This window comes from Pseudophryne corroboree, chromosome 6 (assembly GCF_028390025.1).
Source record: "Pseudophryne corroboree isolate aPseCor3 chromosome 6, aPseCor3.hap2, whole genome shotgun sequence".
Taxonomy (NCBI): domain Eukaryota; kingdom Metazoa; phylum Chordata; class Amphibia; order Anura; family Myobatrachidae; genus Pseudophryne; species Pseudophryne corroboree.
The window spans coordinates 85,245,307-85,272,451 of record NC_086449.1 but is presented as its reverse complement, the minus strand read 5'-3'; the positions used below and the strand labels follow the sequence as shown (position 1 = coordinate 85,272,451).

The following is a 27,145-nucleotide window of genomic DNA, read 5'->3' as shown; positions in this document are numbered from 1 at the left end:
TAGCGCAAGTAAGAGGAACCTCTGTTGAGACAGTTCTTATGAGCAGATCGTCTAAGTATGGAACGATTGTCACTGCCAGGGCTTTGAGATGAGCTATCACCAACATCACTTTGGTGAATACCCGAGGCGTTGACAAGAGGCCAAACAGTAGAACCTGAAACGGTTAATGGTTGTGGCGTATTGCAAAACGCAAGAACCTGTGATGCGGTGACCAAACCGGAATGGGTAAATACGCATCCTGAAGATCAAGCGCAATCATGCAATCTTGTGGCTCCAAATATGCAACTACTAACCGCAGAAAATCCATTTTCAAACTGTAGTTAAGTGACTTGCTGATTGAGACTGCGACGGAGCCCTCCGGCTTCGATACCCCAAACAGAGGGAAATAAGTAACCCTGACTCTGTTGGTGTACCAGGCCTGGAAATAAAAACAGCTGAAACCAGCAGAGACTGAATGGCAACCTGCCAAAACGCCTAATTTCATCCGACAGAGGCAGTCTTGTCTTTTAATCTTTAAATAGCGGATACATCCATGAGTGGATGTCTGGAAACCCGGCAAATGGAACGTGTAAAGGCACGCTTCCACAATTGGAAAATCGAGATGGCCTAAGAGGCCGTCAAGCCACTGGCTTGTTGACTTTAGCGCCCTGGCGTTACAAGTCGTGACTGTTTTTGTACCACAGCCTTGAAAAGACTGAAGTCTAAAGGGTTTAAACGCCGGACCAAAGTATTTCCGTTTTGATACCGGAGGCGGCAATGGCTAGACTTTACCCCCCCCCCCCGTCTTGGCCTGAATATCAAATTTAGGACCAAACAACTTCTGGCCTTGTCGTGCTGAAACTAGCGACGATGAAAAGCGAGAATCGAGGTAACAGGAGTCAGCAGCAGCTTTACAGAGATACTCTGCAGCTTCTCATTAACGGTAAGTCTAACGTGATAGTCATTGTTTCCATACATAGAGCGCCTAGTGACCCAAATGTATCTTGGGTCTTTATAATGTTTGACAGACGAATTCACCAATGGCGGATTCTCCCATTTAGATGTGGAAACGGGTAAATAGAGTTAAATCTTAGTCAGATATTCTAAATAAGAACTCATTGAAGATCTGTTTATTAAATTCGACGGATTAGATGTTAGAGTCTACTTAGTCACTGTAAAAATTGAGACATTGACTCACTGGTCATTAGCAATGTATGGTTGTCAAAACCCCGCACTATCTGACTGCTGGTCTAATGTACCCTTCTCACTCGTAGTTATCGCTGTGAGGTTTGACATAGAATTGTCAGACTGCATTAAATTATAAGACCAGTTAAATTAACACCCTGGTACCCAAAGGGAAATTGGACCTTTGGAAAGACTGAGACTCCTTCGTTAGAGCTGGCGGAGTAACTTCCGAGACTCCGATCTTACCGCTCCTGTCGAGCGGAGTCAATTTGAATTGCCAATGCTTAACATAGGATCTGGGACTGACCCGGCTTCCGGAGTGGAAACCTACAAACCAACTGAATCTGTGGTAGATTTATGCCACAATAGCCAAAGGACAGACACTTGCACGACTCAGTAAAATCTTTACTTAAGGTGCACTATATATATATATATATATATATATATATATATATATATATATATATATATATATATATATTCACACACACACACACACACATATATGGCTAAATACAGTTTACATGGGCAGCCTATGTGAAACCTGAACCAAAATTCCCACTAACACCCTGCGCCTCCGGTGGCGTAGAGATGTAGGGCAGGAATGTTCTGGAATTACCACTGGAAGAAACAGGAAACATGATTAAAATGGCCCCCATGCCATGCTTACACTGAGACTCACAGGACAAGTTACAATACCTGCTGCAGTTAATATAGGCTCAATAGATTATTATACAGTGATAATCACAGTCTAGTATACACTGATAATCACAGTCTAGTATACACTGATAATGACATGCAGGTTACAATACAATCACAGGCAGGTCACATTTAATATAAGCTCTGCCTGCAGTTAATTTTGTATTAATATCTTCTATAGATATGTTAATATTAATATCTTCTATAGATATGGCAGATATATATATATATATATATATATATATATATATATATATATACATATATACATATATACATACATACACACACACACTCAACAGCCTATTATACCGTGACTTTCCCCTTGCAGCATCTGGCAGCTGCAGCCACGCAGTAATCAGCCAGGTCCCCCACTCCCCCCCCCCCCTTCCCTGTACTCCCTGTAGCGCTGTGTCTCAGCGGGGAGCCGGGAAGCTCATTGCAGGGAGGCGAGGGACACAGTCCAGAGCAGCTGTGGTCGGCTGGCCGGAGCGCGGCGTTGCTAGGCAAGCTGCGCGGGTCTCTCTCTGTGAGCACCGCTGACGGAGCGAAGCTGCGGCGGGTCTCTGTGAGCGGTGTACCGCTGACGGAGCGCCTGGCGGGAGGACGGAGCGCCTGGCGGGAGGAGCGGCAGACGGAGCGCTGGAGCGGCTATCACGGTAGTGAGCGGTCGGCTTTACCCACGGACCCCACACAGCGGGGCGGCAGCCTGCGCTGACCGCCCCGTTTCCCCAGCATACCTTTTGTAGGGAGGTCTGCGACGCTTTCCGGTCATGGCTGCGACGGGGCTTCTATCTGTAAGCTCCGTCCAGCTTCTCAGGTCATGGCTGCGACGGGGCTTCTATGTGTAAGCTCCGTCCAGCTGTTGCAGGAGACAGTGGGCTGCCTGTGGCTGTGAGGGTGCTCTTTGTGAGGTCCGACATGCCATGCGCTGTCCTTGCAGCGGCACCATCCCGGACCCATGTTTTTCCAGAAACTGGGAAGGGATGTGCCAAGTGTAAAAAATTAAATATGAAAAATTAATAAAATCTTCCACCAAGTGTGGGAAGTCCCCACAAGCCTCGTTATTGCTGTGAGCACGGAAAAAACACTGAGGTCGTACACTGAGGTACTCTGGGATATGGAGGGGTGGAGAGTTCTAAATTTAAATATTCAGTGCCTTTGTTTCTGCTAAGCCGTCCATATCCCAAGAGTACTCCAGTGACCCCTAGTGGATGAAAAAGAAATAACTAGTTCTATAATAAGACTGCATAGGAGACCACAAATAGGTTGAACTCTATGGACAATTGAGTTGTTGTTTTTTCAACCTTAGTTACCATGTATGCTACATAAAGTAGAATCTGTTAAGTATGGCAATAGACTAAGCCATCAATGGTTTATGATCAATGTTTTATACTTTTAGCATCAATTGTGGTGATCCAGAAGGATTCCCACCATTGATGTAGCAGTGGGCTCTGTTTTTTTACCCCACCCCCCCTGCTGCAGAGCTGCTATGCAGTCAGCCAGCAGCCCCAGCTCTTAGTCATGCTGCACATGCACACGAGCTAAAGAATAGTTAGGTACCATTGGTGGTTAACGTTGCCAATTATGGCAGACATACCGATAGCCACCCCCAATCTACGATTGATCAACCACAAGTCAATATTCACTGCTTTACGGACATTTTATAGAAGAGGATTTTGGTACTTACCGATAAATCCATTTCTCTGAATCCACTTGGGAACACTGGAAACAGCTTACAGTAGGGGTGTGTAGCTTGCAACCAAAGGTGTGGCACAATCTAAAATTAACAGTCTGCACAGCCGGCTCCTCCCCCTTCACGCCCCTCATCCCTCAATTTGAAAATTTGTGCTGGAAGTACAGCACGTGGGAGCCACTGCTCCTAGAGAAGTTACTGAAATATTTCTGTAAGTGCTACGTCCACAAAATAAAAAAATAAGTGGGGTGGAACACAAAGCTAAAAATAAGAATTTACTTACCGATAATTCTATTTCTCGGAGTCCGTAGTGGATGCTGGGGTTCCTGAAAGGACCATGGGGAATAGCGGCTCCGCAGGAGACAGGGCACAAAAAAGTAAAGCTTTACTAGGTCAGGTGGTGTGCACTGGCTCCTCCCCCTATGACCCTCCTCCAGACTCCAGTTAGGTACTGTGCCCGGACGAGCATACACAATAAGGGAGGCATTTTGAATCCCGGGTAAGACTCATACCAGCCACACCAATCACACCGTACAACTTGTGATCTAAACCCAGTTAACAGTATGACAACAGAAAGGGCCTCTTAAAGATGGCTCCTTAACAATAACCCGAATTAGTTAACAATAACTATGTACAAGTATTGCAGATAATCCGCACTTGGGATGGGCGCCCAGCATCCACTACGGACTCCGAGAAATAGAATTATCGGTAAGTAAATTCTTATTTTCTCTATCGTCCTAAGTGGATGCTGGGGTTCCTGAAAGGACCATGGGGATTATACCAAAGCTCCCAAACGGGCGGGAGAGTGCGGATGACTCTGCAGCACCGAATGAGAGAACTCCAGGTCCTCCTTTGCCAGGGTATCAAATTTGTAAAATTTTACAAACGTGTTCTCCCCCGACCACGTAGCTGCTCGGCAGAGTTGTAATGCCGAGACCCCTCGGGCAGCCGCCCAAGATGAGCCCACCTTCCTTGTGGAGTGGGCTTTTACAGTTTTAGGCTGTGGCAGGCCTGCCACAGAATGTGCAAGTTGAATTGTGTTACAAATCCAACGAGCAATCGACTGCTTAGAAGCAGGTGCGCCCAACTTGTTGGGTGCATACAATATAAACAGCGAGTCAGATTTTCTGACTCCAGCCGTCCTTGCAATGTATATTTTTAAGGCTCTGACAACGTCCAACAACTTGGAGTCCTCCAAGTCGCTAGTGGCCGCAGGCACCACAATAGGTTGGTTCAGATGAAATGCTGATACCACTTTAGGGAGAAAATGCGGACGAGTCCGCAGTTCTGCCCTATCCGAATGGAAGATTAGATAAGGACTTTTATAAGATAAAGCCGCCAATTCAGATACTCTCCTGGCAGAGGCCAGGGCTAGTAACATAGTCACTTTCAATGTGAGATATTTCAAATCCACCTTTTCCAATGGTTCAAACCAATGGGATTTGAGGAAATCTAAAACTACATTTAGATCCCACGGTGCCACCGGAGGCACCACAGGAGGCTGTATATGCAGTACTCCCTTGACAAAAGTCTGGACCTCAGGGACAGAGGCCAATTCTTTTTGGAAGAATATTGACAGGGCCGAAATTTGAACCTTAATGGATCCCAATTTGAGACCCATAGATAATCCTGATTGCAGGAAATGTAGGAAACGACCCAGTTGGAATTCCTCCGTCGGAACCCTCCGATCCTCGCACCACGCTACATATTTTCGCCAAATGCGGTGATAATGTTTCACGGTGACTTCCTTCCGTGCCTTAATCAAGGTAGGAATGACTTCTTCTGGAATGCCTTTCCCTTTTAGGATCTGGCGTTCAACCGCCATGCCGTCAAACGCAGCCGCGGTAAGTCTTGAAAAAGACAGGGACCCTGCTGTAGCAGGTCCCTTCTCAGAGGTAGAGGCCACGGTTCGTCCGTGAGCATCTCTTGAAGTTCCGGATACCAAGTCCTTCTCGGCCAATCCGGAACCACTAGTATTGTTCTTACTCTTCTTTGCCGTATGATCTTCAATACCTTTGGTATGAGCGGCAGAGGAGGAAACACATACACTGACTGGTACACCCAAGGAGTTACCAGTGCGTCCACAGCTATTGCCTGTGGATCTCTTGACCTGGCGCAATATTTGTCCAGTTTCTTGTTGAGGCGAGACGCCATCATGTCTACAATTGGTCTTTCCCAACGGTCTATTAACATGTTGAAGACTTCTGGATGTAGACCCCACTCTCCCGGATGAAGATCGTGTCTGCTGAGGAAGTCTGCTTCCCAGTTGTCCACGCCCGGGATGAACACTGCTGACAGTGCTATCACGTGATTCTCCGCCCAGCGAAGAATCTTGGCAGCTTCTGCCATTGCACTCCTGCTTCTTGTGCCGCCCTGCCTGTTTACATGGGCGACCGCCGTGATGTTGTCCGACTGAATCAACACCGGCTTTCCTTGCAGGAGAAGTTCCGCCTGGCTTAGAGCATTGTAGATTGCTCTTAGTTCCAGAATGTTTATGTGAAGAGACTTTTCCAGACTCGTCCATACTCCCTGGAAGTTTCTTCCTTGTGTGACTGCTCCCCAGCCTCTCAGGCTGGCGTCCGTGGTCACCAGGATCCAATCCTGAATGCCGAATCTGCGGCCTTCTAATAGGTGAGCCTTCTGCAACCACCACAGAAGTGACACCCTTGTCTTTGGTGACAGGGTTATTCGCAGGTGCATCTGCAGATGCGACCCTGACCATTTGTCCAACAGATCCCTTTGGAATATTCTTGCATGGAATCTGCCGAATGGAATTGCTTCGTAAGAAGCCACCATTTTTCCCAGGACTCTTGTGCATTGATGTACTGACACTTTTCCTGGTTTTAGGAGGTTCCTGACCAGATCGGATAACTCCTTGGCTTTTTCCTCTGGAAGGAAAACCTTTTTCTGAACCGTGTCCAGAATCATTCCTAGGAACAGCAGACGAGTTGTCGGGATTAAATGGGATTTTGGAATATTCAGAATCCACCCGTGTTGTCTTAGCACCTCTTGAGATAGTGCTAAAGCTGTCTCCAGCTGTTCTCTGGACCTTGCCCTTATTAGGAGATCGTCCAAGTATGTGACAGTTTTGAACAATGAACCTGAGGTACCCCTGGTGTGCGGGGTAAATCGGAACGTGTAGATACGCATCCTTGATGTCCAAGGATACCATAAAGTCCCCTTCTTCCAGGTTCGCTATCACTGCTCTGAGTGACTCCATCTTGAACTTGAACTTTTTTATGTAGAGGTTCAAGGACTTCAGATTTAGAATAGGCCTTACCGAGCCATCCGGCTTCGGTACCACAAATAGAGTGGAATAATACCCCTTTCCTTGTTGTAATAGGGGTACTTTGACTATCACCTGCTGAGCGTACAGCTTGTGAATGGCTTCCAACACCCTCTCCCTTTCGGAAGAGACGGTTGGTAAGGCAGACTTCAGGAAACGATGAGGAGGATCCGTCTCTAATTCCAACCTGTACCCCTGAGATATTATCTGCAGGATCCAGGGGTCTACCTGCGAGTGAGCCCACTGCGCGCTGTAATTTTTGAGACGGCCCCCCACTGTCCCCGAGTCCGCTTGAGAGGCCCCAGCGTCATGCTGAGGTTTTTGCAGGAGCCGGGGAGGGCTTCTGTTCCTGGGAAGGAGCTGCCTGTTGGTGTCTCTTCCCTCTTCCTCTGCCTCGTGGCAGGTACGACAAGCCCTTTGCTCTCTTATTTTTGTAGGAGCGAAAAGGCTGCGGTTGAAAGGTCGGTGCCTTTCTCTGTTGGGGAGTGACTTGAGGTAAAAAAGTGGATTTCCCGGCAGTAGCCGTGGCCACCAAGTCTGATAGACCAACTCCAAATAACTCCTCCCCTTTATACGGCAAAACCTCCATGTGACGTTTTGAATCCGCATCGCCTGTCCACTGTCGTGTCCATAAGGCTCTTCTGGCTGAAATGGACATAGCACTCACCCGAGATGCCAGTGTGCAAATATCCCTCTGTGCATCACGCATATAGATAAATGCATCCTTTATTTGTTCTAACGACAGTAAAACATTGTCCCTATCTAGGGTATCAATATTTTCAATCAGGGATTCTGACCAAACTACTCCAGCACTGCACATCCAGGCAGTTGCTATAGCTGGTCGTAGTATAACACCTGCATGTGTGTATATATTCTTTTGAATAACTTCCATCTTTCTATCTGATGGATCCTTAAGTGCGGCCGTCTCAGGAGAGGGTAACGCCACTTGTTTGGATAAGCGTGTGAGCGCCTTGTCCACCTTAGGGGGTGTTTCCCAGCGCGCCCTAACCTCTGGCGGGAAAGGGTATAATGCCAATAACTTTTTTGAAATTATCAACTTTTTATCAGGAGCAACCCACGCTTCATCACACACGTCATTTAATTCTTCTGATTCAGGAAAAACTGTTTGTAGTTTTTTCACACCATACATAATACCCTGTTTTACGGTATCTGTAGTATCAGCTAAATGTAACGTCTCCTTCATTGCCAAAATCATATAACGTGTGGCCCTACTGGAAAATACGTTTGAATTTCTACCGTCGTCACTGGAATCAGTGCCCGTGTCTGGGTCTGTGTCGACCGACTGAGGCAAAGGGCGTTTTACAGCCCCTGACGGTGTTTGAGGCGCCTGGACAGGCATTAATTGATTGTCCGGCCGCCTCATGTCCTCAACTGACTGTTTAAGGGAAGATAAACCATCACGTAATTCCACAAATAAAGGCATCCATTCTGGTGTCGACCCCCTGGGGGGTGACATCTGCATATTTGGCAATTGCTCCGCCTCCACACCAATATCGTCCTCATACATGTCGACACCACGTACCGACACACACCGCAAACTCACAGGGAATGCTCTAATGAAGACAGGACCCACTAGCCCTTTTGGGGAGACAGAGGGAGAGTCTGCCAGCACACACCACAAAGCGCTATATATACAAGGGATATCCTTATATTAAGTGCTCCCTTATAGCTGCTTTAATATATATATATATAGCCATTAATGTGCCCCCCCTCTCTGTTTTACCCTGTTTCTGTAGTGCAGTGCAGGGGAGAGACCTGGGAGCCGTTCTGACCAGCGGAGCTGTGACAGAAAATGGCGCCGTGTGCTGAGGAGATAGGCCCCGCCCCTTTTTCGGCGGGTTCTTCTCCCGCTATTTTTCCAGTCAGGCAGGGGTTAAATATCTCCATATAGCCCCTATGGGCTATATGTGAGGTATTTTTAGCCTTGTATAAGGTTTATATTTGCCTCTCAGAGCGCCCCCCCCCAGCGCTCTGCACCCTCAGTGACTGCCCAGTGAAGTGTGCTGAGAGGAAAATGGCGCACAGCTGCAGTGCTGTGCGCTACCTTATGAAGACTGAGGAGTCTTCAGCCGCCGGTTTCCGGACCTCTTCACGCTTCAGCATCTGCAAGGGGGTCGGCGGCGCGGCTCCGGGACCGGACTCCACGGCTGGGCCTGTGTTCGATCCCTCTGGAGCTAATGGTGTCCAGTAGCCAAGCAGCAAATCCACTCTGCATGCAGGTGAGTTTACTACTTTCCCCCTAAGTCCCACGTTGCAGTGATCCTGTTGCCAGCAGGACTCACTGTAAAGAAAAAAACCTAAACTAAACTTTCTCTAAGCAGCTCTTTAGGAGAGCCACCTAGATTGCACCCTTCTCGTTCGGGCACAAAATCTAACTGGAGTCTGGAGGAGGGTCATAGGGGGAGGAGCCAGTGCACACCACCTGACCTAGTAAAGCTTTACTTTTTTGTGCCCTGTCTCCTGCGGAGCCGCTATTCCCCATGGTCCTTTCAGGAACCCCAGCATCCACTTAGGACGATAGAGAAAGGTTTTCAGAGACAAAGATCCCTTCTGACGGGACCTGCATCTCTATAGGAGATCCTCACAGCAGCCTGCTCTGTAAGTACTGGTTGTACAGGGGGCCTCTATATACAGCAATAGGATTTTGGTACTTACTAGATAAATCCTTTTCTTTGAATCCACAGGGGTCACTGGAATACTCTTGGGATATGGATGGGCGTTAATAGGATAGGCACATTTAAATTAGTAACTCTCCTCCCCCTCCATACTCCCAAGATACCTGTTTTTTTTTTTACCGAGCTGAACAGGAGCGATAGAGAAGATGAATAGAGCATTACTTATAACATTATGGACAACAATGAAGTGGACACAACGTAATAGACAACTAAACAGTTGGCACAATATTAGATATCACCTGAACATTTGAACCAGTCTGAGAATGTGTTACCAGAAGATCCACTGAACTTACCACAAGACAGGTAAAAAACTGCTCTGTGTGGGCGTCCAGTACCCCCTGTGGATTCAAAGAAAAGGATTTATCTGGTAAGTGCCAAAATCCTATTTTCTTCATCATCCACTAGGGGTCACTGGAGTACTCTTGGGACGTACCAAAGTTTCTCCCTTGGGCCGGAGAGCCGTTTGGCACCTGCAACACTAGACGGCCAAAGCTAGATGCTGATGCCGCAAACGTATCAAACTTGTAAAAGCGCACAAACGTGTACACTGATGACCATGTGGCCGCACGGCAAAACTGCATCGTAGAGGCCCCACAACCTGCTGCCCATGAAGTTCCCACTGAACGTGTGGAATGAGCTGAACCTGATGCAGGCGGCTGTAGTCTAGCATGAAGGTAAGCCTGACGTATGCAGCTTAATCCATCTGGACAAGGTCTGCTTCGAAGCTGGCCAACCCATCTTGACTGCATCAGAGAACAATGCATCTGTGACTACCCGAGGTGCTGATAAGAAGGCAAACGGTAGCGTGTGAAAGAACGAATTTTACAGGAACCGTAAGTAGGGCCGATTCGTCTAAGTACAAGATCCATTGTAATCTGGTATTACTGCAGATCCAACCTGCAGTCACCGACTGCAAGTATTCCATTTTGAATCTGTTGCCAACGACGTATTGTCTGCAGGGTCAGTATCGGACATACAGTCATCCAGTTTTGAACTATCCTAAAGCGAAATATAACCGTGACTCTGGTTTTGACTGCGGTATCAAACTACTGAGACTACTAGAGCCTGTGTCTCCGCAGAACACCATCTTGTCCTGACCCCGGCAGACCTGTCTTGAAAATGGCAATGATGGAAACAGTTGTGTATTTTCATAATGTGTGAAACCCAATTTGCAGATCCACCAAACTGGATGTCCACAACTGACTAGCGGAAATGCTGGAAACCCATTATGGCACTGGCTTGCCACCTCTCCACCACCTGCGTCCTCCTTCCCACAATCACACTGGACACATAAGACAGCTTTAATAATAAAGAAATAAAACATACAATCACATAGTGGATGGCAGTGTGAGCCGACCGTCCAGAAAGTATAGTAAAGAAAGCGAGTGAGCGGCGGCAGTGAGAGCTGCCTAACTGCTCAGTACCTGCACCACCTGCGGAGGCCATGACGGGGCTTCTCTGCTAAGCTCCGTCCTGCTTCCTTGTGCAGCTGGAGGCTGCAGTCAGCTCTGCTGATTGTGGTCAATGAAGGGCTCCTCTTATGAGCACAGACAAGACTATCTGCTGCCCTTCTGCATCACCAACAAACCCAGACCCAAGTTTCTTTATAAACTGGGAAGGGAGTGTGGAGAAATTAGAAAAAAATAAATAAAGGGTATTCCAGTGACCCCTAGTGGATGAAAAAGAAATTGCTACACAGGTAATTATTCCAGTCCCAGCCTCTCAGAGGAATGGGATTCTATTTGAATCTTTGTTGTTCAAAAGCCTGATGGAACGGTCAGACCAATACTCAATTTAAAAGTTTCTAATGGTCTACAGATTCAAGATGGAATCAATCCAGTCGGTCATTGCAGGCTTTGAACAGGGGGAGTTCATAGTGTCCATGGACATAAAGAACGCATACCTTCATATCCCGATTTGGACTCCTCACCAAGCATACTTACAATTTGCACTGGAGAAGGAGCACCACCAGTTCAGGGCCTTGCCATTCAGTCTATGATCAGCCCCAAGTTTTTACAATGGTCATGGCAATAATGGTCGCAAGATTGAGAATGTTAGGGGTCACAATCATACTTTATCTAGACTATCTGCTGATCAAGGCCTCCTCTCAGGAACAGCTGATCAGAGATGCTCAGACAACTCAATTTCTCATTCAACATGGTTGGATTGTAAACTTCCAGAAAACCAACCTGATACCAATGCAGAGGATTAAATTCCTAGGTCTAATATTGGACACAATACAATGGTGGGTGTTTCTACCAGAGAGCAAGATCCAGGATAGAGGCTGGTGGATCAGGTAGTAAAAGCCCTACATCTATGCATACAACTTCTTGGGAAGATGGTACCTTCTGTTGAGGCTCTACAGTACGGCAGACTTCACTCCCAAACATTCCAGGTGAACCTCATTGCTCAAGGAGCAGGTTCGCACTGGCTTCTACATCGCAGAATCCGGTCGTCGGCACAAGTCCAAACATTGCTAACTTGGTCGTTGCACAGGAATCTCCCTGCAGGCAAGATTTGGGATTGGAGTATCCTCACAACGGATGGCAGTCTCAGAGGAACATCAGTTTCAGGGCAGATGGACATAGCAAGAGAGCAGTCTACCCATACACAATCTCAAACTGAGGGCAGTTTACAATGCTCTTCTCTTAGCAGAGGACATGGTGAGTCAAAACTTACAGTCAGATATCATCACAACTGCATACATACAGTCAAGGAGGAACAAAGCAGAATGGCATTAAAGGAAGCCACAAAGATCTTGTGGGAAGAAAGACACAACAACGTCCTCTTGACAGTGTTCAGTCAAGGAGTGGAAAACTGGGAAGCAGATTCTCTCAGTCGCCAGGACATGCATCCAGGAGAGTGGCGTCTACAGCCAAGTCTTCAAGATGATTGTGAGATGGGGCCTACCTCAGGTAGACCTAATGGCGTCTCAAAACCACCATCAACTGCCCAGAACAAAAAGATCCAGCAGTGGACGCATTGACACTTTCTTGGGGTTACAGAAGTGTTCACATTTTTCCACCATTCCCGCTCATACCCAGGGTACTGAAGGCGAAATGGGAAATTGTGGACAATTCTAATTGCACCAGATTGACCCCGCAGGGGTTGGTACTCAGACTTGAGGGGGCTACTAGCAGAAGATCCCCAGAGGTTACCTCAGAGAAAAGACCTGCTATCTCAGGGGCTGTCCCAGACCGTTTTGCAGTGCTTTCACCCTTTAAACTAGGGAGAGAGACTAACACAAAGTTAAGGTTAAAAAACAAAACAGAAGGGGGGGGGGGGGGGGGGATAGTCTTACTGCTATTATGCTGTATACAGAGGCCCCCTGTACAACCAGTATTTACAGAGCAGGCTGCTGTGAGGATCTCCTGTAGAGATGCAGGCCCCTTCAGAAGGGATCTTTGTCTCAATCTTTTAGCTGTGTCCCTTTTTTTGGTGGACCTAGCACTTCTAGAATTCTTCAGTCTCTTCTCTGGGAGCAGTAGCTCCCACGTGCTGTACCTCCAGCACAATTTTTCAAACTGAGGGATGAGGGTCGTGAAGGGGGAGGAGCTGGCTGTGCAGACAATGTTTAATTTTAGATTGTGCCACACCTCCGGTTGCAAGCTTCACACCTAGTGTATAAGCAGTTTCCAGTGTCCTAGTGGATAAAAGAAACAGTGCAATACACAGAACCTCTATTAACCATACAATTGGATACAAAGGAACATTAATACAGAAAAACGTATTAACTACGTGTAAATGTGCGTGAGAACTACATGGGAGTTCAGCTTCTGCAGCTGACAAACTACTCACTAACTATCTTCATTGTTCTGTGCATATTGTGAAGGTCACTCACAGATACATTTTATCTAAATACATTCCAACACTATGAAACCATCTATTTGATGGTCAGAAATCCCGTGTGCTGAATAATCTATTGATTTAAAGCTGAAACTGAGGTAATCTGCTGGTCAGGCTGGAGATGGAGGGGTTAGAGGGGGAGGAGTTAGTTTTAAGGCAGGCATGTCCAAACTGCAGCCCTCCAGCTGTTGTGAAACTACATATCCCAGCACACTGACAGTTTTGCGGTCAGAGAATGCTAAAGCTGTGTCAGGGCATGCTGGGATGTGTAGTTTAACAGCTGGAGGGCCGCAGTTTGGACATGCCCGTCTTAAGGTGTTTACACAGCGAGATCCTTGCTATGCCCGATTTGGACTATGCGATTTCCCTTGAACTCCCCCAGGACACAGAGCACAGATTTTGACTTTACAATACTTTGCACTAGATAGTCAAGACCGACTTGCCTGCACAGTATATCTAGCCTTACAATACTGACCACACAGGAATGCGCATCGGGATCGAATCTGTTTTGCAAGCTGCCAAAACCTTAAGATGTGCACTAACTTTCCTTAAGATTTTGACAATATATTCAAAATCTTAGCTTTCTCTCACCATGTGTACACATTTTTAGATCAGATCAACTATACATACACCAATAAGGCCTGCTCTTTACCTGTGCACTGTGGCTTATATCTTCTCGTTGTTGCCTTTCTAGATGTCCAAGGGCATCTGTAGCTTCTTTTTCACATGGATCATACAGGCCAGGACCATCTATAAAACAGAATTCGATTCTGCTGGATAAGCAGCCAAAGGGCAGGTCACACTAGTTACACACACTGAAAGCAGACTGAGGCACATACACACCTGGCATTAGTATTCCAGAACTGAGGCATTCTAGGACTCTCCTGAAAGCTTCACCAGCCCCCATCGGTCGGTTTGCTGTTCCAATGGCCTTTTCGCATAGCAACTCTAGAGGCTAACAGGAAATCAAGTGTCAGACAGGCAAGTAACTGGTGGGAAGAGAGTGCAAGGCCTACAGGGGAATCTGGTACCGACAGATATGCGACTGTGCAGCAATGAAGTCTCTCCAGACGAGCAGGGCCTCTGCCAACTCTTAAATCCATTTATAAAAGCCTAAAGGTGCAGGCAGGAGTGGGGTACTAGAGTGGCAAATGGAAGGTGTGGAGGAGTGCATTTGGATTTGGGGGGGGGGGGGGGGGGGGGGGGGGGGGAGGGTGTTCAGGAAGCAGCCACTGTGGTTATACCATAGTTCTACACGGTACAATGCAGCTAATGAAGAATGAGAGGGCAAGTCAGGCATTGGTGTAGCGTCTAGTATGGACTGCAGCGAGTACAGATGGGTTTGAGGGTGAGCTGGAGACATAGGAAGGATCTCAGTCTAACATGCCGAGTCAGTTATTATAAGGGGCCTGTATACAGTGCATCTGCTCATAAGATGCAATGCGATTTATGCTGGTGTAATACAAAGACCACAGTTGATCGACGTGTGTGGTAGGACCCACAGCTCACCGATAAAAGAAAATTCCTTGGGGAAATACAATTCAAATAGTCTAAAGAATTCCCCTAGAATAATAATTATTTTTCTAGGGGAATTCTTTAAAGACTATTTGAATTGTATTACCCCATGTATTTTATAGTCTAAATTTGAAAAATAAAGGTTACGTTTTAATCTTGAATAAACATTTCATCATCACATACATATTACCTAAGAGTGCTCCAAACAAAGGAATTTTCTTTTATCGGTGAGCTGTGGGTCCTACCACACACGTCGATCAACTGTGTACTTGTTACATTATTCCTGGAGCACCTCCAACATAACGGATAGCTATCCATTGGGGTCTATTTTGTATTCGTTGGTTTTCTCTGAGTTATTTCTATATCTTAGTCTAGTGCAGGATAATCTCTAGTTTATTTATTTGTAATACAAAGACCAACAAAAGCTCATGCGTTAGCAGGGGGGAGGGGTGGCGGCACTACATCTACAATACAGACAGGTTACTCCGTTAGCAGGTACTCACCCAGCCTCTTAGGGGCTCCCATGTAGGTACACGGGTGCACAGGTCCCGCAGCACACGGATGACAATGACACAGGATTTCAGCCCATTAGCCCTAGCCTGAGACATGGGATTCTACTGTTAACAAGCAATGCTACACCAGCACAAGCCAGAAAATAAATAAAAATCTATATAAGATGTGACTGAGACATTATTGTAGTGCTACTTTGTCAAGGGTAAATGTAAGCTATGTTTAAAGATAAGCCTTATGTATGTAACGTTAATTATTACAGTGTACAAAGGGTAAAGTTACTCTTAGAACAAAGCAGCAGCTATAATCTAAGTATTATGTATCCTGTGAGATGTCAGCCTCTGCAGCCACCTGTGGAGTGACTGGAGCAAGCGAAGCACAGCTACTGGCCTGGTGTTTGCATAAGTATCCTCTATCACGTGTGAACTGCAATAAGCTATATAACAAAGTTACAAATGGCAACTACTACTTTGAAGACAGAAATAATAAAATGCAAACCTGGAACCACTTGGCGTGTCGGAGTGACGCCAATGCAGCAAGGCATTTGTGCCTGTCCAGAACGTCCGGAGGATCGCTGACTGATATCGTTTCTATTCATGGATAAGAAGACAAGGCACGGTTTGACCAAGGGGGTGTCTGTCACGTGGACAGGGGATGAGGCAGCTTCCAGAGGGCAGTGGGGCTTCTTGCACTACAGCTGATGTAATACCCTGCACTAACACAAACCCTAGGGCATTCCCTGACATTTCTGGTTCCCAAAACAAAAATCCTGACTCATTCTGGCTATATGCTACTAGCTATACTTGCCTGCCACATGCAATAAAGCAGCAGTCTGCACAGGACACCAATGGGTTAAATATTGCCCAAGAAACAGATTTGTTATAAAAACCTTTAATGAATGGACAATATTTTATTTTTTATTTATTTTTTTAAACATAGCTAATGCACCAAAGATACACCTAGAGATGACAGAATGCTGCTTTAAAGCAAGTGTAAAAAAAAAAACACAAAAATGAATGGAAAAACTGCAACAGCTGAAAAATCTACAGGCTCTGCACTAAACCTTCCACCCAGCTCGACTGCCCTGGCCACAGCCCATGACAGAGAGAGTCCTGTTGGTCAAAGGTCCAGCGTCCCTAAAAATCGACAAACTAGAAGTCTTGATACGAGATCAAATGTCAGAACCATATTGCAATATATTCATACATCATGATAGGGGCAGTGTGCTGCAGCAAGATCACGTCACAAGACCAGGGTTTTAGATAAGGCTAGTCTATACATGGGAGATTCTTTATTACAGGATAAATTTAGGGTCACGTTTATACAACTGCAGTCTGCAGGTCCAGTCTAACTTTATCCAAAACGCTCAGTTACTACCTGGAAAGCCATGTGCTGATTAACAGAGGGATGGTGTCCGCTACTCTTGCTGCAACACATTCGGCCCAACTTGTAATACATGCAAAACGATAACCTTTTATCAGCAACAGGATACAGTGTCAGAGGGGCCTACAACGCGATCCATCCACAGCAGGCCCAAATGACACTATACAGAGAACTACTAAACACATATAGGGCCAATAAGTGTCAGAACAAATCTCAGAAGGGGTGGGTCATATTACAGTAATTAGACAATGCCGTTACAGTGCATTATATAAATCAAATATTGAACAGCAAACGGATTACATAAAAGCCTACCAAAAAAAAAAAAAATTATATCTAGCAAGGGAAGGGGGATTAAGAGGGATAAGTGGGTTCTAGGATAGTGTTAAGGATCAACCATTGTCTACCTTCCATACCTCCAGCACTCAGCTTCTCCACCTCCTCACGGACCAGAGTAGACGTTAGACGGATGTTAAGAACAAGCTGCGGCTCTTTTGTATTTTTAATTACAATTGTGGCTTCTCGAATGTCAGGTACGACTTCGTATTTATCCTCCTCAGAGACAGTCTGCAACAAGGAGCCATAATTAGAGATAGCCATTCAATACAGCAGATGCACACATTAGGAGAGAAACTTGCCCAACTTACCACAAACTGCACCACAAGATTATCTGACACTTTCCTCAGAAGAGAAATGGTGGGCTTGTCCTTACAGAGAAGAACCAATTCCAGATCCAAGTCTCCCTTCAAGAGTAGTCCTTTGGCAACGAGCCCAACCCTCATCACACCACGGAGCGTTCTGGTGGAGTTCTCTCCAGCTTTGCTGTCACTACTACAAAAAGGAAATGTGTTGTCAGTCGTACAAAATGCAGAGGACTTTGCAAATATGTAAAATATAGGTGGCTGACAGCTATGCATATACATTAAGCACAGTGACACTTACCTCTCCTTGCCCTCTTCATTACTCTCCTCTGTGGCTTCAGGTACTAATGGCGCAGTCTCCCCACCTATGACTTTTTCTTGCTGGTCTATCCAGTCCGACACCGCTTTCAGTGCCCTTTCAGTGTGAGACACCATGTTCTGTACGGCTTCTAGCTCATCTTGAGTTGGATAAACAAGAGCATGCTTTGCCATGACATGGCGGTCGTCGCTCAGGAAGATGCGCATGGGACGCTGAAAGCGTTAATGCAAGATATTAAGATCACATTTCTGCAGTACAGAGCCACTCACCCACTCATGGAATCCACAACTCACCATTGTTGCAGGTCCTCAGTATTTTCACACTATAAATCAACAGGGGTATTTCCCAGAAAGTCACAGATCTGCAAATACATTGAAGACATTAGCAAGTCAGATATGCGGCAGGAACAGCATGAGTGGCTCTCTGTCAGAGGGCTACATTTTACTTGCTCAATACCATTAAAAAAAAAACACCACTATCAGCAGGGATTTAAAAAAAAAAAAAAAAAAAAAAAAAAAAAAAGAGTCACAAGTTATAACAAACAAACCCAGCAACAAAGTAGGAAGGGTCTGGAGGCCCCAGGTATGAACTGACATCAAGTTTCAATGGCTTAACACCATCAATGTTTTCTTCTTGTGATGGTAGGATTTTATACAATGTGAATGCAACTGGCATTGAGTGTGTGGAATCAATTAGTCATACAATGTTAATAGCTAAATTCAGCAAGTTGCTATAGCAATGTTTCACTGCATTTATTCCCATCACACTGGACACCAATGGTGGAAGCCCAGCCATCACTTGAAGGTAGATGCTAGATCCAAGTGGCCTAAGGGACCTTTTACGTCGGGGGGAGGAGCCACGGCACTAGGGTGAGGAGCTAGGCCAGCAGGATAAGTAGTTCTACTATCCACACCACCAACTATTACCTTTACACCGAGCCCAAAGTGTGGTGAGCGTAGCCAGCCGTAGCTCCTCCCCTGGGGGCAGATGTATTAACCTGGAGAAGGCATAAGGTAGTGATAAACCAGTGATATGTGCAAGGTGAAAAAGGCACCAGCCAATCAGATCCTAACTGTTCATTTACATAATGGAGCTGATTGGCTGGTGCCTTTATAACCTTGCACATATCACTGGTTTATCACTCCCTTATGCCTTCTCCAGGTTAATACATCTGCCCCCTGGTGAGGTGTCTCCTCTCCTAGTGACATCAGAAGGTCCCTTCTCCCACTCGGATTTAAACCAACCATCATTTGAACGCATGCTTCGATACCCATCCCTAGTGCAGGCTCAGGCCAATAAAGCACTATTGCTGCTCTACATGTAAACATCCAGCCCAGCTACCCTATATGAAAAGCAGCTCCATCAAGGGCAAAATTGAACCGTATACCTGAGCAACCCATTTATCCCTATTTTGTTTCCATAGAAGTCAAAACGCTTCTCATTAGTGGCTGTTACGCTGTCCCCTGGTAGGATTACACAGAATGAACTTGTAGCATACCAAGCTATGAGAAGGCCCAGCTATAAGCACAGTTTAGTAACAGAATTCGAGCACAGTATTACAGATTACTATAGAAAGTACACTAGTCCTTGGATGTTTATTTGCAGTGCATGCAGCCAGCAGTTACCGAAAGACTGAACTACTGAAAATCAGACAATATAACCGAATACTTTTTTTTTAGGTCTCGGGACCTAAAAAACCAGCTCCTTTAAAGTTTTCTCCAGACGAGGCAGCCAGGTGTAAGACCTCTGGAGGACCTCCAATTTCCAGGATAGGAATTTATAATAAGCACAATGAAGACGCACACCAAATCCTGGGCCTGTTTAACTATGTTATGCAATCAGCAACTGCAAAGTCATCACTGCCCAGCCACCTCAGGTAATACCCAAACACGTGCAGCCCATAGGAATAGACTGCAGCAAATACACGAGAACTAGTGAAGATGTGCTGTAACCAGAGATACTACAGAGACCACTGCCTGTATACAGTAAAAACCACCTTTATACACCCTTTTGTCTGACCTTATTTTCATCAGGAACCCTAATGCAATTACACTGCACCAAACAGCCGAAGGTAAGCAATCGTAATAGTAGGGACAGTCCACCATGCCGCCGCAAACGACCCATCCTCACGGTAAGGGTAGTGCACCATGCAGCCCATGGTGTATTTTTCACATATGACAAACACATTAATGCCAAGTTACCCGGGAAACGGCCACTCCCCCCGCCAGGCCGGACAAAAGCCATGACAAACCCTTGCAGCCGGGGCCAGGAAACCCCGTGCGGCTCCTGCCATCGTCCGCCATTTTGAACACAGCCCAGAGACAATAGGGCACACAAGGCCTCAGCGAGGTACCGGGGACGATAGTAGGAACCACAAAGCAGGGACAAGGGGCATGCCGGGGGAACGAGCTACATCGGGGAAGCAGGACAAAATGGCGGCCAGGGCAGAAGAAAATGGCGGTGTGAAGTACTAGCAAAAGCGCAACCGGATGTTGATCCCAAATCCTTCGTGCACGTTCCTACGGTTGACACGGAGACCCACGGGGAGAAGCACATCGGTAACTTACCGGCTCGGCAGCAGGCGGCCTGACTACGCAGCAAGACGGTCGGGTGGAGGCGGGTGCTGCGGCCTGACTGGCTAGTCCCACTCACGTGATCCCAGCGAGTGGCGCGAGCGGATGGTAAAATGCCGGTGAGATGGGACAGAACGAAGTGGCCGCAGCGCCAGCGCTTATATAGTTGCCGCCGGGCCACGCCCACCGACATTGACGTTCGCGTTTTCCATTGGTTGCTAGGGTATCTGAATCGAGGCCTGGAACGCACGGTGACTGTAATTGGCTGGCTGGCTACTGGAAGCTGCTCCTTGGCCGACAGGGCGGGTAACATGGCGGCCTTGCCATGCTGCTTGGGTAGAGAACAATGAGTGTAGCGGCCAGTGTGAGCGCCGTTGGAAAACCATACATTTGTGGAGAAACCACTCTGTAAAATACTTTTTTCGATGTCTCAGCATGTCAAAGCATCCTTTGGTGGGCTGCAGATGATCCCAGCATGTCAAGGCAGGCTTGTGGGACTACAATACCCAGCATGCACAGGCAGCTTTCGGTGGGACTGCAAGACCCATTATGCCTATTGTGTGACTACAAATCTCAGCATGCCCAGTTAGCCTTTGTTGGGACTACAAGTCTCAGCATGCCTCAGCTACAGTGACCAAATGTTCCCTTTTACCTGGGACGCTCATGGATTACACAGGTTCTGTGGCTCGCTGACTTCAAGCCTACATTTCAGCTGGTTTAATCAGCCACAGAACCTGTGTAATCCATGAGCGTCCCAGGTAAAAGGGATAATGGTCACTCAGCTTGTAGAGCTACAAGTCCCAGCACGCCCTGGCAGTTTCTTGTGGTACTACAGGTTAAGGCTTTACATGTAGCCAACTGTAGGGCTACAAATTAAAAAAAAAAGATTGTATGACTACAAGTTCTAGCATACCCAGCTGGCAAAATATATACGTTGACACCTGCTTTTCCACAGACTGGATGACCTGCTCCCCACAGTGATAAATAATACCCCTTTCACACAGCCATAAATTTCCAGGGTTAAAACACATGAACGCGCATCAACTCGGGAAATTTTTCAGTGTGAAAGGGTACAGGGACAAAATCCCAGGATTTCTGTCCCTGCATTTCAACCCTGCAATCGACCAGGGTTGGTCCCGGGATCGTCCCTGGAACCTGGACAGTGTGAATGGTGCAGGGACATGTCCCACCTTCCGGGGTTGCCTCTGCTGATGCTGATTGGCTATTCAGGGCACTTCCTGGTCTTGTGGTTTTTCTGAGATGCCCATTCTCAGAAAATGCAGGGCCATCCCGGGTGCAGTATGAAAGGTGCAGACTCGGGATGTCTCGGCAAAAAATGCTGGTGTGAAAGGTGCCAACCCGGGAATGTCCCTGCATGAGCCCGTGGCAATATTCCCGGGTTTTGCCCCTGCATTTCTGGTGTGAAAGGGGTATAACATGCTCCCATGGCAGATAGACACTGTTCTCTAATGTTGTGTATGTGAGGTATTTTATGGGTATTCTGCAGTAGTTCTGTAACTGTGCTGTGGCACCCTGGGGTGTCCATGGACACTTGCAGGGGTCCTGGTGGTCTAGGCCCAATTCAAATTATTTATGGTCAGTGTAATGGACAAAACCAGTGGTGGTTGCCAATTATTAAATAGGTGGACAAACAGAAGCAAATCTTGTCCCCACACCACACAATTGAACCGAAGTTTCTCTTACGTCCTAGAGGATGCTGGGGTCCACATTAGTACCATGGGGTATAGACAGGTCCACTAGGAGCCACTGGCACTTTAAGAGTTTGAGAGTGTGGGCTGGCTCCTCCCTCTATGCCCATCCTACCAGACTCAGTTTAGAAAATGTGGGCCCCGGAGGAGCCGGTCACAGCTAGGGGAGCTCCATAGGAGTTCTTTTAGTTTTTTTTTTTTTTTCAGATTTTAGGCACAGGGAGGCTGCTGGCAACAGCCTCCCTGCTTCGAGGGACTAAGGGGGGGGGGGGGAGTAGTGTCCGCCCTGCACGGTCTGAGCCACTATCTCCACTGACAGGATACTGAGCTCCTGAGGGGATTGAACGTTCGCCGCTACAGGGGATCACTCACCCCAGCAGCATGCTGCCACCCCCTTACAGAGCCAGAAGACTTTAGTGGCGAGTTAGTCACCGGCCCCCCTGGCAAGCAGGGAGCCAGTGTGAAGATGGCGGCAACAGGGTAGGGAGCGCAGTACTAACCACTCTGGGGCTCAGCGCTACATGGTGCGGCGCTGTGAGGGGCGCCCTGAACCAGCGCCTACACCCTACACTGTCCAACAAGCCTGTCAGGGTCCCAGGATCGCTGCCAGCACAATTCCTCAGGCCAGTATAAACTACAGGAGAGCGGGAAGCAGCACCATGAAAGGGGGCAGAGCTTCTCAGAGCGGACCCAGCAGCGTTCAGCGCTATCTTCCTGCCTGCAGAAGCGCTGACAGGGAGAGCTGTCCCTCCAAGTAAACTCCAGCTATCTTGTACGGTACCAGGGGGTTGTAGAAGGGAGGGGGAGGCTGTGTAAAGTCTGTGTAGTCTATTAAGGTACACAGACAGCGCTGGTAGTGTCATTAGTTCTACCTTAAAAAGCGCTGTGTGTGGGTTGGCTCCAATCTCTGTGTCTCTCTGTGGCATAGTTGGGGGGAAACTGTGTCTGACATTTCCCTCTGTATGTGTGTGTGTGGGTGTTTACTATCTCCGTAGCCATGTCTAGGGACTCTGTCATATGCTGCAGAAGATGTTTCCTCTCAGGAGCGATCCAGTCCATGTACACAGGATTGTAATGCTTTGTCTCAGATCCCTATTGTTGAAGCCAATACTGAGACTGAAACTCAGGTGTTGAAGAAGTCTAGGGCAGTTTGGTCAGGCTCTGTCCCTATTCGTGCAAAATCCCCTGGCTTGTTCCCACAGAAACGTGCACTTGCCCAAATTATGCAAGATAACGATTTTGATACTTCAGACGGTGATGGGGACGTGCTGAGGGGTGCGGCATCCCTTGCAAAGGGGGATGCAGCTCATGATGAGGCCATTAGAGATGTGTTAAACATTACTGACACGTCACCTGAGCAGGTTGAGGAGGCTTATTTAACTGATAATAAGAAAGCCCGCTAACCTTTTGTTATGCACACCAGTGCCAGCAGGAAAGTACTGGTGTCAGAACTGTTATGCAAAACAGATGGACTCACAGACAAACTGGGGGATATGACATAACGTACACAGAAGGTGATAGGGTAACAAAATACACACAAAGTGAACAGAGAAGCCCAGAGGCTAAGGAACTGGGTATCTCCCTTGTATTAGAACTGCTAAGTTGGAAAAAGCAAGATGTTGTGTTTTAATACGTAGAGTACCCGAAATGCTGTTGCTAAGGGCAACAGCAAAACCCTAAAGGGTTACCAACGGGTGTGGCAGTAAACTCCTTGGTCAGAGATGGAATGATAGACACAAGGAGAATCTCCACAATCCAAATTCTCACTTGCAGTGCACAGGTTTTAGCTTACTGCCACTAAACTGACCCCTGACACCTAGCACAGTGAGACAGGATTAGACAGGCAAGTCTTAGAATACAGCCGCAAACTTGCTAAGTTCACAGGGTAGTAACAGAACCCCAGCAAGCTAAACGACTGACTCCAGTCTTACTGCTAGGTCTGGATTGGCAGAGTGTAATACCAAATTCCCAGGCCTATTTGCAGTAAGCAACAAACAAATACAAAGCTACACAGTACTGGCTAACGTTCATGAACTGACTAACCAACAAAGATTCAGCAGCATCTGCTTACCCTGAAAAGAGGCCTTATAAAGCAGGTGCTGTCCACGCCCCACTCAGACCTCACAGACTGTGAGCACAAAAACCAGCACCGGATCCCCTGCCGTGCACAGAGCCTATAACCACTGCACAGCAAAAGACCCGAACCGGAGTATCAGCTGCGCTCAGGTTACTCCACTAGCACTTGTCTCCCGGTTGCCATGATGACGTGGCAGCACAGGGCAGGAGACCCTAACAGTACCCCCCCTCTGACGAGGGGTCAAAGAACCCCTACCACCGGGTTTATCGGGGAACTGCGAGAAGAAAGAGCGTATCAGTCTGGGGGCATGAAGATCACAACTGCGCACCCACGACCGCTCCTCCGGGCCATACCCCTTCCAGTGCACAAAAAATGACAGCCGACCCCGAACCACCTTGGAGTCAAGAATCCTTTCAACAACAAACTCCCTCTGGCCACGTATCAGAAGAGGGGAAGGTCTTCCACTGGTAGAAGGATTACTAATCGCCCGTTTTAAAAGGGAACAATGAAATGTTTTATTGATACCCAAAGAACGGGGCAGATCTAACTGAAATGCCACCGGATTGATAACCCTGGTGATCTTATAAGGGCCGATGAACCGGGGCCCTAACTTATGAGATGGCTGTCTCAACTTCAAATTCTTGGTAGACAACCAGACGAAGTCTCCTAATTTGAAGCTGCAGGGTCTTTTCCGCTTATCAAAAACCCTTTTGGTCACTAATGACACAGACACAAGGGCTTTCTTCACTTTCCGCCAAATACCTCTAAGGACCGAAACCACAGAGGAACCACCAGGCGTGGAGTCCACGGGGTCAAAAGAATTGGCCTTAGGATGATGCCCATACACACAAAGGAAGGGAGAGATCCCTGTAGCAGAGTGAGCCGCGTTGTTATAGGCAAACTCCGCCATGGACAGATGAGCAACCCAGTCAGTCTGACACTTGGAGACATAACACCTGAGGAACTGCTCCAAGGACTGGTTCACCCTTTCAGTCTGCCCATTAGACTGCGGATGGTAGCCTGACGACAAGCTGACAGAAATCTGGAGATCGGAACAAAATGCCCTCCAGAATTTGGCCACAAACTGGGATCCGCGGTCAGAGACCACATCAAGTGGCAACCCGTGGAGACGCACAACATGCAGCATAAATAATTCAGACAGGCGTCTGGCTGATGGCAGCCCAACCAGTGGAACGAAGTGCGCCATCTTCGAAAACCTGTCAACGACAACCCAGATGGCTGTCATCCCCGAAGATTTGGGCAAGTCCACCACAAAATCCATTGAAATGTGGGTCCATGGCTTAGATGGGATAGAGAGTGGATGTAATGGGCCAACAGGAACCCCTCTAGGAGTCTTATTTCGGGCACAGATGTCACATGCCCGAACCCACTGATCCACATCCTTAGCCACCGAGGGCCACCACACCGCCCTAGATAGCAACTCCCGAGTTCTGGCAATACCCGGGTGACCTGCCGACTTCTTGGCATGGAATTCCAGGAACACTCGCTGTCTTAACCTAGGAGGCACAAACAAAAGACCTACCGGAAGGTCTGGAGGAGCCTGCTCCTGTGCTCTAAGGACTAATGATAAGAGGTCCTGGGTAATGCCCACTTTAATACATGATGGGGAAACAATGGGCAACGGCTCCTCGGTGGTCTCCTGGATTGGAGCAAAACTCCGCGAGAGCGCATCAGCCTTGATGTTTTTTGACCCAGGGCGATATGTTATCAAAAAATTAAAGCGAGCAAAAAACAAAGCCCATCGTGCCTGCCTGGCATTGAGACGCTTCGCTGACTCTAAATATGCCAGATTCTTATGGTCAGTGAGAATTGAGACCACAAACTTAGCCCCCTCAAGCCAGTGTCTCCACTCCTCGAATGCATCCTTAATAGCCAACAATTCCCGGTTACCCACGTCATAATTCATCTCGGCAGGCGAAAATTTACGGGAAAAGTAAGCACAGGGATGAAGGCGATTATCAGACACTCCCATCTGAGAAAGCACTGCCCCAATACCCATCTCAGAGGCATCCACCTCCACCACAAAAGGACGCTCTGGATCTGGGTGTCGCAGCACCTTGGCCGAAACAAATGCCCTTTTGAGACGGGCAAAAGCCGCTTTAGCCTCACAAGACCAGTGAGCAACATCCGCCCCTTTCTTAGTGAGTGCCACCAAGAGCGCCACTATAGACGAAAATCCAGCGATAAATCGTCTATAAAAATTCGCAAAGCCCAGGAAACGCTGAAGCGCCTTCAAACTAGTGGGCTGCACCCAATCCAGGACTGCCTGTACCTTGGAACCCTCCATTTGGAAACCTTCTGGGGAGATAATATATCCTAGAAATGCGATTTGCTGAACTTCAAATTCGCACTTCTCCAGCTTTGCCCCAAGCCGGTGGTCTCTGAGTTTCTGGAGGACTAAGCGTACATGCTTCCGATGTTCCTCCAGGGAATGGGAGAAGATTAGGATGTCATCTAAGTATACAACTAAGAATCTATCCAAATATTCCCTGAGCACATCATTCATGAAATCCTGGAAGACTGCCGGGGCATTACAGAGCCCAAAAGGCATCACCAAATATTCATAATGCCCTGAGTGGGTATTAAAGGCAGTCTTCCATTCATCCCCCTCTCTTATTCGGATTAGATTGTACGCACCGCGTAGGTCAATCTTAGAAAAAATGGTGGCAGTACGAAGCTGGTCAAACAAGACCGAAATGAGAGGCAGTGGGTATGAGTTTTTAATCGTGATACGGTTCAATTCCCTGAAGTCGATGCAGGGTCGCAACGAACCGTCCTTTTTACCCACGAAGAAGAACCCCGACCCAACTGGAGACTGTGAAGGTCTGATAAATCCCTTAGCCAAGTTCTCCTGAATGTACTCTGCCATAGCCTGAGTCTCAGGACGTGACAGGGAGTACAACCTGCTCTTGGGAAGCTTAGCATTTGGCAACAAATCAATGGCACAGTCATAGGGGCGATGGGGAGGTAGTACCTCTGCAACTTTTTTGGAGAACACGTCCGCAAAATCTGC

The 27,145-nt window shown here is 47.3% G+C and overlaps 1 protein-coding gene across 4 annotated transcripts in view; it reads right to left on the bottom strand.

Moving 5' to 3' along the window:
- Positions 1 to 20,481, bottom strand: part of ILF3 (interleukin enhancer binding factor 3) — a 39,083-nt gene extending 18,602 nt beyond the window's left edge. For 2 of the 4 annotated variants that reach the window (XM_063931404.1, XM_063931405.1), the window contains exons 1-9: positions 20,320 to 20,481; positions 18,046 to 18,113; positions 17,735 to 17,964; positions 17,440 to 17,623; positions 17,200 to 17,359; positions 15,911 to 16,002; positions 15,406 to 15,501; positions 14,231 to 14,342; positions 14,040 to 14,137 (exon numbers count right to left, since the gene is read on the bottom strand). In XM_063931404.1, coding sequence (XP_063787474.1) covers positions 14,040 to 14,137; positions 14,231 to 14,342; positions 15,406 to 15,501; positions 15,911 to 16,002; positions 17,200 to 17,359; positions 17,440 to 17,623; positions 17,735 to 17,964; positions 18,046 to 18,048 — 975 coding nt within the window. In that variant the 5' untranslated portion in view covers positions 18,049 to 18,113; positions 20,320 to 20,481. The remainder of the gene's footprint in view (positions 1 to 14,039; positions 14,138 to 14,230; positions 14,343 to 15,405; positions 15,502 to 15,910; positions 16,003 to 17,199; positions 17,360 to 17,439; positions 17,624 to 17,734; positions 17,965 to 18,045; positions 18,114 to 20,319) is intronic. The other 2 variants (XM_063931403.1, XM_063931406.1) reach the window with 1 other exon arrangement.
- Between the last annotated feature and the right edge of the window lie 6,664 nt (positions 20,482 to 27,145).